At 43.0% G+C, this 10,945-nt stretch overlaps 1 protein-coding gene across 2 annotated transcripts in view; it reads left to right on the top strand.

The window, feature by feature from the left end:
• The first annotated feature begins 319 nt into the window (after window positions 1-319).
• Window positions 320-10,945, top strand: part of SEC24D (SEC24 homolog D, COPII coat complex component) — a 109,569-nt gene continuing 98,943 nt past the window's right edge. For both annotated transcript variants that reach the window (XM_081226235.1, XM_081226234.1), the window contains exons 1-2: window positions 320-554; window positions 2,735-2,893. In XM_081226235.1, the coding sequence (XP_081082361.1) occupies window positions 2,776-2,893 (118 nt within the window). In that variant the 5' untranslated portion in view covers window positions 320-554; window positions 2,735-2,775. The remainder of the gene's footprint in view (window positions 555-2,734; window positions 2,894-10,945) is intronic.

Raw genomic sequence — 10,945 nt, 5'->3', positions numbered from 1 at the left:
AAATATCCTAGTTACTCAAGTAATATGTAATGAATGAACAGCCGAATCTGCAACCTGTTGAACGAAAGAATGAATGAACTCTCAATACAAACTCCCTCCGTCCTACGGGGCTCCACGGTGAAAATGTTGCTCTGATTCAGCAACAGCATTAAAATCTTTGATCTGTTGGAGGGAAAGGAACAGGCAAACAAGACGGACAGGAAGGGGCAAAAAGACAAAAAAAAGAGAGGACGCGCGGCCAATACGCGTGCCGCTCTGGGTGGCGGGCGCCGCCTCAGGCCCCGCCCTGCCGGCGTTTGTGCGCGTGCGCCGGCTAGAGCGCGGCAGCTGGTCCGAGCCCGGGCGCCGGGGGCGCGCAGCCGGGAGAGTGTTAGACGTGGCAGTTCCCAGCCCAGCTGCAACTCCGCGAGCGAGACCAGCCTGTGGGGACACCGGCCCGAGGGGAGGCACGGCAGGAGAAGCGGCCTCCGCGGGAGCTGGGTCACCGGGGGCAGCCGGCACTGGGAGCAGAGCTCAGGCTCTCGGAAGCCCGGCGGCGTGCGGGAGCCGACCAGGTAATGCCTCGCCCAGCCTAGCTGCGCTCCGGCGGGACCCTCCCCAGGCACAGCTGGAGTGGGGTGCGGTGCCCGGACGGGGGTCGGGGGTGGGCAGAGGCTGGATGCTCACCTGTGGCAGGGCAGCGGAGGAGACCTCCTACTTTGCTCCTTTAGCCCCTTCGTGCAGTTTAATAATGGGGGTGGGGTGGGTGGGCGTGGGCATTTTTTACCCGCCCCCATCTTTGTGTCTGGGGATGCTGGAACTAACTCCCTGATTACGGCCCTCAGTAGCCACGGTATTCCAGTGTCGCTGCCAGTGGTTTTCTTATCTCCGTATCAACTTAATTTCCCCTTCTTTGGAGGAAGGGAATGTTGGAAATTCCCATGGTAATATTGGCAGCTGTATCTTCAAGCTTCGGGACAGCCTGATAGTGAAACTGATTTGTCCAAATCCGAACTTGGCCCAGGGTGAGATTCCATCTTAGCTGGAATGGTCGAGTGACAGCGGACTGGGGGTTGTCCTGGGCTTGAAGCTCCCCAGATTTTGAGCCTCGGTCTGCTCGTGGCAAGTGGCTTTCTGCCATGTTGCCTCTTGAAGCTGAGTCAGGTTTCTGTAACTTGGGGCTCCGGGTGAGGAAGTTTGACGTGGCAAACTGGATTGCGTGGGGAAGCAAATTCCTGCCAGGACCAGTTAAGAGGGACCCAACTGCTTCCTGCTCTTTGGAGTGAACATCCCTGCCTTTCCTTTCTGTCACTCAGCAACAGGCTGCTACGTAGGTGTGTTCCTGCTGACTTCCTAAATGCGCTTGGTTGGATGAGCTTGACCAAAGCTCAGGCTGCCACGTCTCTCTCCGCTAAGTGGGAGGAGGGAAAATATATTGCCAGTAACACAGTGGACCAACAGGCCTATCTCTCCTTTCTTTAGATCTCCCTTTCCAAGGAGAAGAAGGTGATCTTACAATATTTTTACTTCGTTGCTTTAATTTTGGAGTCTTAGAGTTTAATATGAAAACGAAACCAAATGAAGAAGGCAGTTTCCTGAATATAGATTTCAGACCTTAGCAGGTTGCGCTGAACTTTTAGCTTAAAAGGTAGCATCATAAAATAACAAAAGGAAGAATATTCCTATGCTGGGTGAAGAAACTGGAGAGAAATCGTAGAAGCATTGTTTTATATCTGGAGAGGCTTTTAGAAGCTTTATTTTGTAAGAGGGAACTGATGCCCAGAGAGGTTCTTCAGCTTATTCCATGTCACACAGCTAAGTACTGGCAGATTTGTAGTGTAAACCCACTTCTCTTGCCAGGATTCAGAGCTTTTTCTATTATAATTTTTTTTTAAGAATAGTTCTATGAAATGTCTCTTATTTATGAAACTTGGAGAAAATGACAAATTTAAAACAAATTGATGTTTGGGTTCTGAGTAGAATCAAGATAGATCTGTTGTATTTGTGAGTTGTGTGTGTGCCTAAACACATATGCAATTGGACTTTTTTCCTTAGTTTCTTAAATATATGTGCATATGTTCTTAGAGGTATGATATTTAAATCAGTAAGAAAGTCTGTCACCTTTGACTGAGAAACCACTGACAACTCTCAAACAGTTGTAGGCTGCCACCTGGCTTCATCAGTATATGACTCATAAAGTCAGTCCCTTATCAACTTATCTTTTGCTAGATTTGTTGGACTTTTGATTTCTCTTTATCCTAACTGCCTGATTAAAATGACTAATGAGGATAGCACTAAACTGACACAAGTCAAAACATCTGGTTGCAGACTACTACTGGCAGTTCTGCTGGTCAGTCAATTGAATGACAAGGTGATTATTGCCAGTGACAAGCTCTGTGCTGTAATGGGGCTGTGGAAACCAAAGGCACCAAAATAGTAGATACGTTTATGAGAGACTCTCTGTGAAACAGTTTAGTCTTACAATGAAAAAGTGGTTGGCAGCTGTTATTCAGGATTTCATGCCTGAGAATTTGCCTAGGGCTATAGAAGTGAGTTGCTGAGTTCCGCAGAGCTATGGTTAGAGCCTTTTTAGGGGGTAGTGATGTGATATAGTGTATGATATGAAGCTGTCTCATGCACCTGATAATTGTACCTTTCCTCAAACCATCATAAACATTTATTAACAGTGTTTATATTTTTAATAAAGTTAAGTGACTCAAACCCTCTTGTTAACAATTTCTTTTATCTGTTGCAGGGTTCTTTCATAGAACTGTTCCTTGGAATGATATTTTCATAATGAGTCAACAAGGCTATGTGGCTACACCTCCTTATTCTCAGTCCCAGCCTGGAATAGGCCTTTCTCCACCGCATTATGGGCACTATGGGGACCCATCTCACACAGGTTCTCCACCAGGTAAAGTGCATTATTTTGACCCATATGTGATTATTGAATCTCAGCCTCAGAGACATAAGATGTTCTGAAAGAGCTTTGGAAGAGTTGAATGGTCATTATAGATGATGCAATGGCTTGAGATTATAGGATTATTTATTAAAAGCCTACCTCATTAGTTTGGTTATTGCATGGACCAGAATGAGTTTGTTTCTTAAATATAGATGAAGGGCCTCCCTGGTGGCGCAGTGGTTGAGAGTCCGCCTGCCGATGCAGGGGATACGGGTTCGTGCCCCGGTCTGGGAGGATCCCATATGCCGCGGAGCGGCTGGGCCCGTGAGCCATGGCCGCTGGGCCTGCGCATCCGGAGCCTGTGCTCCGCAACGGGAGAGGCCACAACAGTGAGAGGCCCGCATACCGCAAAAAGAAAAAAAAAAAAAAAAAAAAATATATATAGATGAAAACAAAGACACTTGCTGAGTGTTTTGTTTTTGCTGTTAGACTTGCCCTTGCTATTAATCAGTGGTGTGAGGTTATTGTAAACACTAAAAACCCCCACAAATTATGTATATATATATATATATATGTATATATACACACACTATATACTAAATATATGTATATTAAATATATACATATGTTGATATTGGAAAAATATCATTAGATTTGTATGCAAAAGATTACTCAGTGATGATAATAACAAGAAAAACATGGCCTTGCTTTGAAATCATTATTGAATAATATTGGTTGCCTTAAAATATGGTACCCAGCAGGGAATCTTGGCTTTGGAGCAGAGGTGGGAGAAAAAGGAATAGTGGAGTGGGATTGGTATTGCTCTGATGGCAGTTGACACGATGAAGTCACCTCCTATTATCAAGGGGCTACTCTGAGGGACCAAGTTTCAGCGTCAGAAGTGAGGTTAATACCAGCTTGTTTCAGTTCTGATGATCCCAGATTCCCTAAAAATATTTGTGTAAGACAGTTCTTGGGACTTCTGAGGGAATTCTGAGGAATTCAGTTCAAATCCTTGGTGGAAATGGGCTGTGTATAAATCAATGAGTGTCTCTTGGGGTTCACTAGGACTGATTCAGGTATGTAGGATCCAGGCTGTGCTGAGTAGCATGTATGGGGTGCAGAGTCAGCCAGGGGTGAGGAAAGCCTCTAGGGAGGCTTGGTGGTAGCAGCCATGCACAGTTTGCTGTAGAAGATGCTGTGAGACTGTGAATTTCCTGTGGGAAGTCACTCTGATGACTTAGTCTGCCCATAATTTTTTTTTTTTTTTTTTTTTTGCGGTACGCGGGCCTCTCACTGTTGTGGCCTCTCCCTTTGCGGAGCACAGGCTCCGGAAGCGCAGGGTCAGCGGCCATGGCTCACGGGCCCAGCCGCTACACGGCATGTGGGATCTTCCCGGACCGGGGCACAAACCCGCGTCCCCTGCATCTGCAGGCGGACTCTCAACCACTGCGCCACCAGGGAAGCCCTGCCCATAATTTTTAAAAACCTCCAGATGAGGCATCCTCCTCTTGTCCAGGACCAGTCCTCCCCATAATATTTCTAGGTCTGGATCCTGTAGGAAGCATTTAACCCATCTTTCTCTGGTTTCTTTCTGTCCGGTGGTTCATTCCTGCTCAGCATTTATATATAATGACAATTATAAATTTCTCTTTTTTGCATGCTTTCCATGTATCAAAAACTGGTCCTAAAAGATTTACGTGTATTATCTTCTTTAATCCTCATGCAGTGCTACTCAGGACATTATTAGCCCTATTTTGCAGCTAAGAAAACTAAATGTCTGGTATACAATGATTTATCCAAGGTCACAGAGCTGGTGGTGTAGCCAAGATTCATGCCCCGGTCCCTCAAGAAAACAAACAACAAACTCCAATACACACCTAAGTACAACATTCAGTATTATTCACTTTTCCTACCTGTCTTCACAGCCATCTTCTTAAACAAGTACTCACTTCACTCACTCACTCTCCATCCTTGCTTTGCAGCCCCTCCATGGCTCCATGTGGTCTCTACTCCATAGCTTGGGCCCCATCCACCCTTCCCCTTCTCCCACCGGGGTCATTGGTGGCCTCCTGTTACCAAATGCAGTAGACGCTGTCCTGTCCTCTTTTGAATTTGACACCGTTTACTGCTCTTGTTGTACAAAACCCTTTTCTCCTTTGGTTTCAGTGACACTATCCTTTTGTTATTTTTCTTGGTGGGTTTCTGGACATCTTCTAAGGAGTTCCCACCCCTCTACATGACCCTTAAGCAGTGCTGTTTCTCCTTCTTTCTTCTGTCTCCACCTCTCTTTTCCTCTCACTCTATAGATTTTTTCCCTTAACCATATCGTTCCATATAAAGTACTAGTCTCTCAGATCTATTTCTCCAGTTCAGATGTCTCTCCTAAACTCCAAATCTGTATTTTCAACTGCCCACCTGTTTACATAGGTATATCAAACTCATCATGTCCAAAATAATTCAGTATTTTTTTATAAAACCTATTTTTTTCTGATATTCTGTATCTCACCCGGCAGCTATCATTCATTCAGCTACCCAAATTAGAAAGTTTCACTGTTTAAAAAAAATCTCTTCCTTTTACCTTCTCTAATCCAAATTCTTCTGGGGTAATCATAAATGTCTTTTCTACCTACTTCCTCCTTTTTATCCCGTTGTCACTATTCTTGTTCCAGCCATCCACCTCTCGCCTGGATTACTAACATGGTCTCTTAACCCTCTCTCCAGTACTGCCTTTCTCCAAACATTCAGCCCTGTGCTGGAGAGATAGCCTGCAAATCTTCCAACTTTCTTTTGCTTCAGACCTTTCCAGGACCACCAGAAAGCCAACCCGTGCTCTATGTTCTTCCTCCCAGCAAGGCATACCTCACACTCCTCCTTCAGACTCAGTTCACGTGTGGTGCTTGCAGGCATTTCTGACCATTATTCGTCCTCAAGCTTATTTGTAAATCCTCTTCTCCTGTGTTCTCTAACACCTGTGCAGCCTCACTACAATTTACCATTATGTGTATAATAGATGTGCCTGAGCAGAGAAGGTCTTCATTCAATGTATGTTCGATGAGTGAGTGAATGACCAGCTGCTGCATTCATCAGCAAAACACTCAGGTGTTTACCAATAATAAAAAAAACTGTCTTTGTTGGATTAAATCCTTCATGCTTTAATTTAAACCTCTTTCTCCTTATTCAATTCTCAGATGGATACCAAGCTATCCGACTCTGTATACGTACCTTTCTGTAAATTATGGTGTCTTTGTTTAATGATTTAAGGCGGTCACTAAATTACCCTAGCCTCTATTTCTCTGTGCTGAATGACCTTAGATCTCTTAGTCTTTGGTCATCACGTGCCTTCTTTTCTAGCCTTTTGGTGATCCTTTTTGTGTGTGTGTGTGACAGACACAGGCAACTTAGCTGTAGTTCCTTGAAATATCTATTTTACTGTAGATGTGGCCAGTGCTAAGTCTTGGTTTGAATTTCTTACATACCATATTGCCATTTGTGCCTATTGTGTAATGCTAGCGCTATATAATAACAAATATAACAGATTTATTGAGTGAGCAAAATACTTGTGGAGATACGACAATGAATAAAATGAAACTAACCTCTGTCCTTATAGTACTTACTTATCTGGCAGGACATGCATTAAGGAAATTGACAGTGACGGTGTGGGGGAAGCACCATCTTGAGGAGGTAGAGGTGGGCTGGAAGCCCACAGTGGGTGCACCTAACCAAGGCTTACAGGTGAAGGGAGTCTTCCTGGAAGGAAAGACCCGAAAGATGAGTGAGAGTTGGCCAGGTAGGGAGGCAGCTTGCTGGGGTTGGGGAGGTGCCACTTTTGAGGACCTGCAAGAGGTTTACCATGGCTGAGGTATAGAGTGTGAGCAGTGAGAGGCGCCTGAAGTGGAAAGTGGGGCCACTAAGACTTTATTTAGGCTTTATTCTAAGGGCCGTGGGGTGCTGCTGAAGCATCGTAAGCTGGGAAGGGTCACGATCCCGTGTATATTTTTCAGTCACACTCCACATTAGGAAGAGTGTGGAGAAGGAATCAGAGTGGGCACACTGCTTTCTGGAGCAAGGTTTCTTGTCCTCAGCACTGTTGACATTTGGGGCCAGCTAGTTCTTTGTTGTGGGAGGCTGTGCTGTGCATTGTAGGGCCTTTAGCAGCCTCTGTGGCTTCTGCGCATTATTATTAGATACCAGTGCTCCCTCTCCTCCCCCAACCCCCGGCCCCAAGCCCTGGCAACCAAAAGCCCTAGACATTGCCTGTTGTCCCTTCAAGTGCAACATCGCCCTTGGTTGAGGACCACTGGTCTGGAAGCTGAGGGGCAAGAACTGTTGATGTCCTGGAACTGGGGCTGGGGGCTCTGCGGGTGGTGAGGCTTCTGATAAATAGTGAGCTTATGTAGGTACAGCACCAGGCACAGTGCCTCAGGACAATAGTCATTACAGTTCTGCCCATATAATAGGGAGTTTATCTTTGTTTATTTTAGATAAACTTTTTTTTTTTTTTAACAAATGGCTTTTAATTTTGGTTTTAGTTTGTCAGATCCAGGGCCAAATCCAAGATATGCTTTTCTGTGATGTTGCTTTGGTCGGGGTTCTTTTGCCAATAACAGAAGCCAGTCTAGCAGAAAGAGATTTGTAAAAGGGTATCAGGAAGCTAAGAGAATATTAGAGAGTCAGAGAACCAGGCTTGGGACTCTGCGGTCCATAGAGTGCACACCCTACATGGGGCTATTCCGTCAGCAGCCACTGCCTGTCTAACCTGGAGCCACCATCTCTGCCCTCTGGCCAGGATCTCCCAAAGGTGTGTGGCTTTGCTGAATTTAGAGCACATGGCAGCCCAGTTTATAAGGGAGTCTAGGAAATGCAGATTCCATCTTTCCAGCTCAGGACCATACAGAAAGGCAAACCAGAAAGGAATTGGAATTGGTATTGAGTAAGCTAGTCTATAAAATCTGTCACTGCATTAAAGACCCGTTTATGATTTTAGATATTTTTCTTTGAGCATAAGCATAGTTAGATCTTTCTCTTGGTATGGTTTTGATTTCCTATTAAAATTCTCATACCGCTCTATAAAGAACCTGATTTCTCTTTATCTCTGATCACTTATGAAAATGCCAGTGATGTGGCCAGGCGAAGACTATGACTTTGCAGATAACAGTGATACTGACTTCCCTTTGCCCTGAGTATAGAGTTCAAATGGCATCCAGGACTTTGCAGTCTGACCCCAACCAACCTGGACAACCTCTGCTCCAGCCACTTTCCCCACCATCTGTTCACACCGCACCTTTTGCCAGTCCCTGATCACACCATGCTCTCTCAGGTCTTCACTTGAGCTTTGCCTTCTGCCTGGAATCCCCTATCCTGTCTCTGTACTAAGACAACTCCTGCCTGTCCTTCAAGATTCTGCTCAAGTAGTCCTTCCTCTTTGAACTTTTCTTGATTCCCCTAGGAAGAAGTAGGTAGTCCCTCTGCATATCACAGCACTCGTCACAGGGCACTGTAATTGTCTACATGGTTATCTCTTCCCTAAGAGCTCTTCGTGCCTCAGAGGCACATTGAATGTATGTTGAACAAGAATGAGTTTGAATCATTGCTATACAGTTAATTTCCAAAAATAAAGGGATTGACATGTACACACTACTATATTTAAAATAGATAACCAACAAGGACCTACTGTATAGCACGGGGAACTCTGCTCAATATTATGTAACAACCTAAATGGGAAAAGAATTTGAAAAAGAATAGATTCATGTATACATATAATTGAATCACTTTGCTGTACACCTGAAGCTAACACAAACAACATTGTTAATCAACTGTACTCCAATATAAAATAAAAAGTTAAAAAAATAAAAATAAAAGAGAAAGAACATTTTAGTAAGATTGGTGTATGACATTTCTGCTTGAGTAAGAACTGTTTTTTGTTTGGTTTTGTTTCGGTTTTGTTTTTAGAAACAAGTTAATATCTGCATCTCATGTACACATGACATGAGTAACTCCGAGAACAGTTTTTTGCTTTTCTAGACATATATATGAGGGTTGTTGATGAAATTGCTGTTTACCTACTTATTTAAGAAACGAGAATATCTTTAGTTTCTTGTAGTGTATGTGATTGTTTACTGCTTTAGTGCTAGTATTGTAGATTTTCTACTTTTGTCCAAAATAATGTTTTAAAAATGAAAATACAAGTGTGCATATAATTATGGTATATATGTCTTGTTAGAATATAAATCCTTGGAAAAAAAGGCAAGGGATATGGCCAGGGAGAGAAACTAAGATTTCTTGAGAGATTACCTTTATTTATCGGGCATTGTTCTGGATGCTTTTATACCCATTGCCTCATTTAATTCTCAGAACAATCCACAGAGACAGGGGACATTATTGCCATGGTATAGTGTTAAAAGCTTAGGTTTCGAAAGAACAATGTAACTTGTCAGGGTCACAGGTGTTTAATGGTAGGGGAGGAACACAAACTCCAGTCTGTGTGACTGCAAGTCTCATGTTTTTCTAACTTTTCTGGATTTGGGGTTTAAACTCTATGTAAAAATAAGAGTAATATTTGTTGTTTTTGTTCTTGGTATATGGAAAATGGCTAAATATACTGTGACTGTAAAGGTAATATAAAATTTTTCTTAAGTTTGAGGAATCCTGTTTTAAGAAAAGAAACCTTTGTAAACGTTTCAATAATATTATTCATGAATACTGCCACCTTACTGGTTATATTTCATTCTGCATTACCCAGGCATCTGAGAGCATGTGCTCCAAAGTCTTGGCCAAAAAGTTCGTTCGGTTTTAAGTAAAAATAAAAGGCACATTTTTCGTTTCACCAAGAACTTTATTGAACAATGTATTCATTAACGTATTCATTAACCGAACGATCTTTTTGGCAAACCCAGTGTGACAATGTAAGAAATTCTTTCGGGGCTACTGCAAGGTCATCCAGTCACTTCCCTTACTGTCTGAGCAAATAAACTTTCTAGAAGAAGATAAAAGAAGAAAGGAGATGTTGAGTATGAAATACCATCATGAGGTCAAATGGAGGAGTGCACAGAAGCCAGCCAGGAGGTCACTGGTGATGGTGCCAGAGAGGAAAATGGGGTCAAAAGTAAATTGAATGGTAGAAAACAAACATATGATTACCAGGGGGTAAGGGAGGGAGGGATAAATTGGGAGATTGGGATTGACATGTACATGCTACTACATATAAAATAGATAACTAATAAGGACCTACTGTATAGCACAGGGAGCTCTACTCAATACTCTATAATGACCTACATGGGAAAAAAATCTAAAAAAGAGTGGATATATATATATATGTAACAGATTCACTCTGCTGTACAGCAGAAACTAACACAACATTGTAAACCAACTATACTCCAATAAAAATTTTAAAAAAGTGAATTGAATGGCCTGGAGCAAAAACAAGCAGGATGGAAATAGAGCAAATAGAAGAAATATACTTTTTCTCTTTTTTTTTTCCTTTTAAAAGACTGAAAGAGGTGTTGCAAGTAATCTAGTCTAAGCCTCTCCTTTTGCAGTGAGGGAAAACTGAGGTCCACAAAGATAAACTTCTTGCCCAGAGCCATCTACCTGCTAGTAAGTGGCCGGATGGGGCGTCGAACTGCTCTAACCCAAGCTCAATGATTTTTCTCCTGTACCATGATTTCTCTAGAAGGAGAGAAAAATGTCTGAGAATGGTTTTAAAGAGAAACCTTTAAAGATCTCTATTGGAGAAGAGCTGCTTATAAATTAAAACGCCGGCACTGCCAAGAGCATCTCTTAATCATGTGTGATTCCGTATTTTGTATGAGTGACCGTGATGACTTGAGAAGTCCCTCAACTCTTGAGAATCCTGGAAAAATTATTAACTCTGAAGGCTGTGCTCTGGATTCATTGGAGAAACAGATGCTATTCTCCATTCGTGTTCCTCCTGCTGTAACTCAAATAAAGGCATTTTCAGAGGTCTTTCTCCCCCCATAATTGAGTTAGGATGTTTTGTGATGCCTCATACTGGTTTTTTTTTTCCAGATTTGTATTCTGATATCCAATGGACATTTTTCACTG

This window comes from Mesoplodon bidens (assembly GCF_964165515.1).
Source record: "Mesoplodon bidens genome assembly, chromosome: 1".
Classification (NCBI taxonomy): domain Eukaryota; kingdom Metazoa; phylum Chordata; class Mammalia; order Artiodactyla; family Ziphiidae; genus Mesoplodon; species Mesoplodon bidens.
Note: the sequence above shows the minus strand (reverse complement) of the source record. Positions and strands in the feature narration are given on the sequence as shown.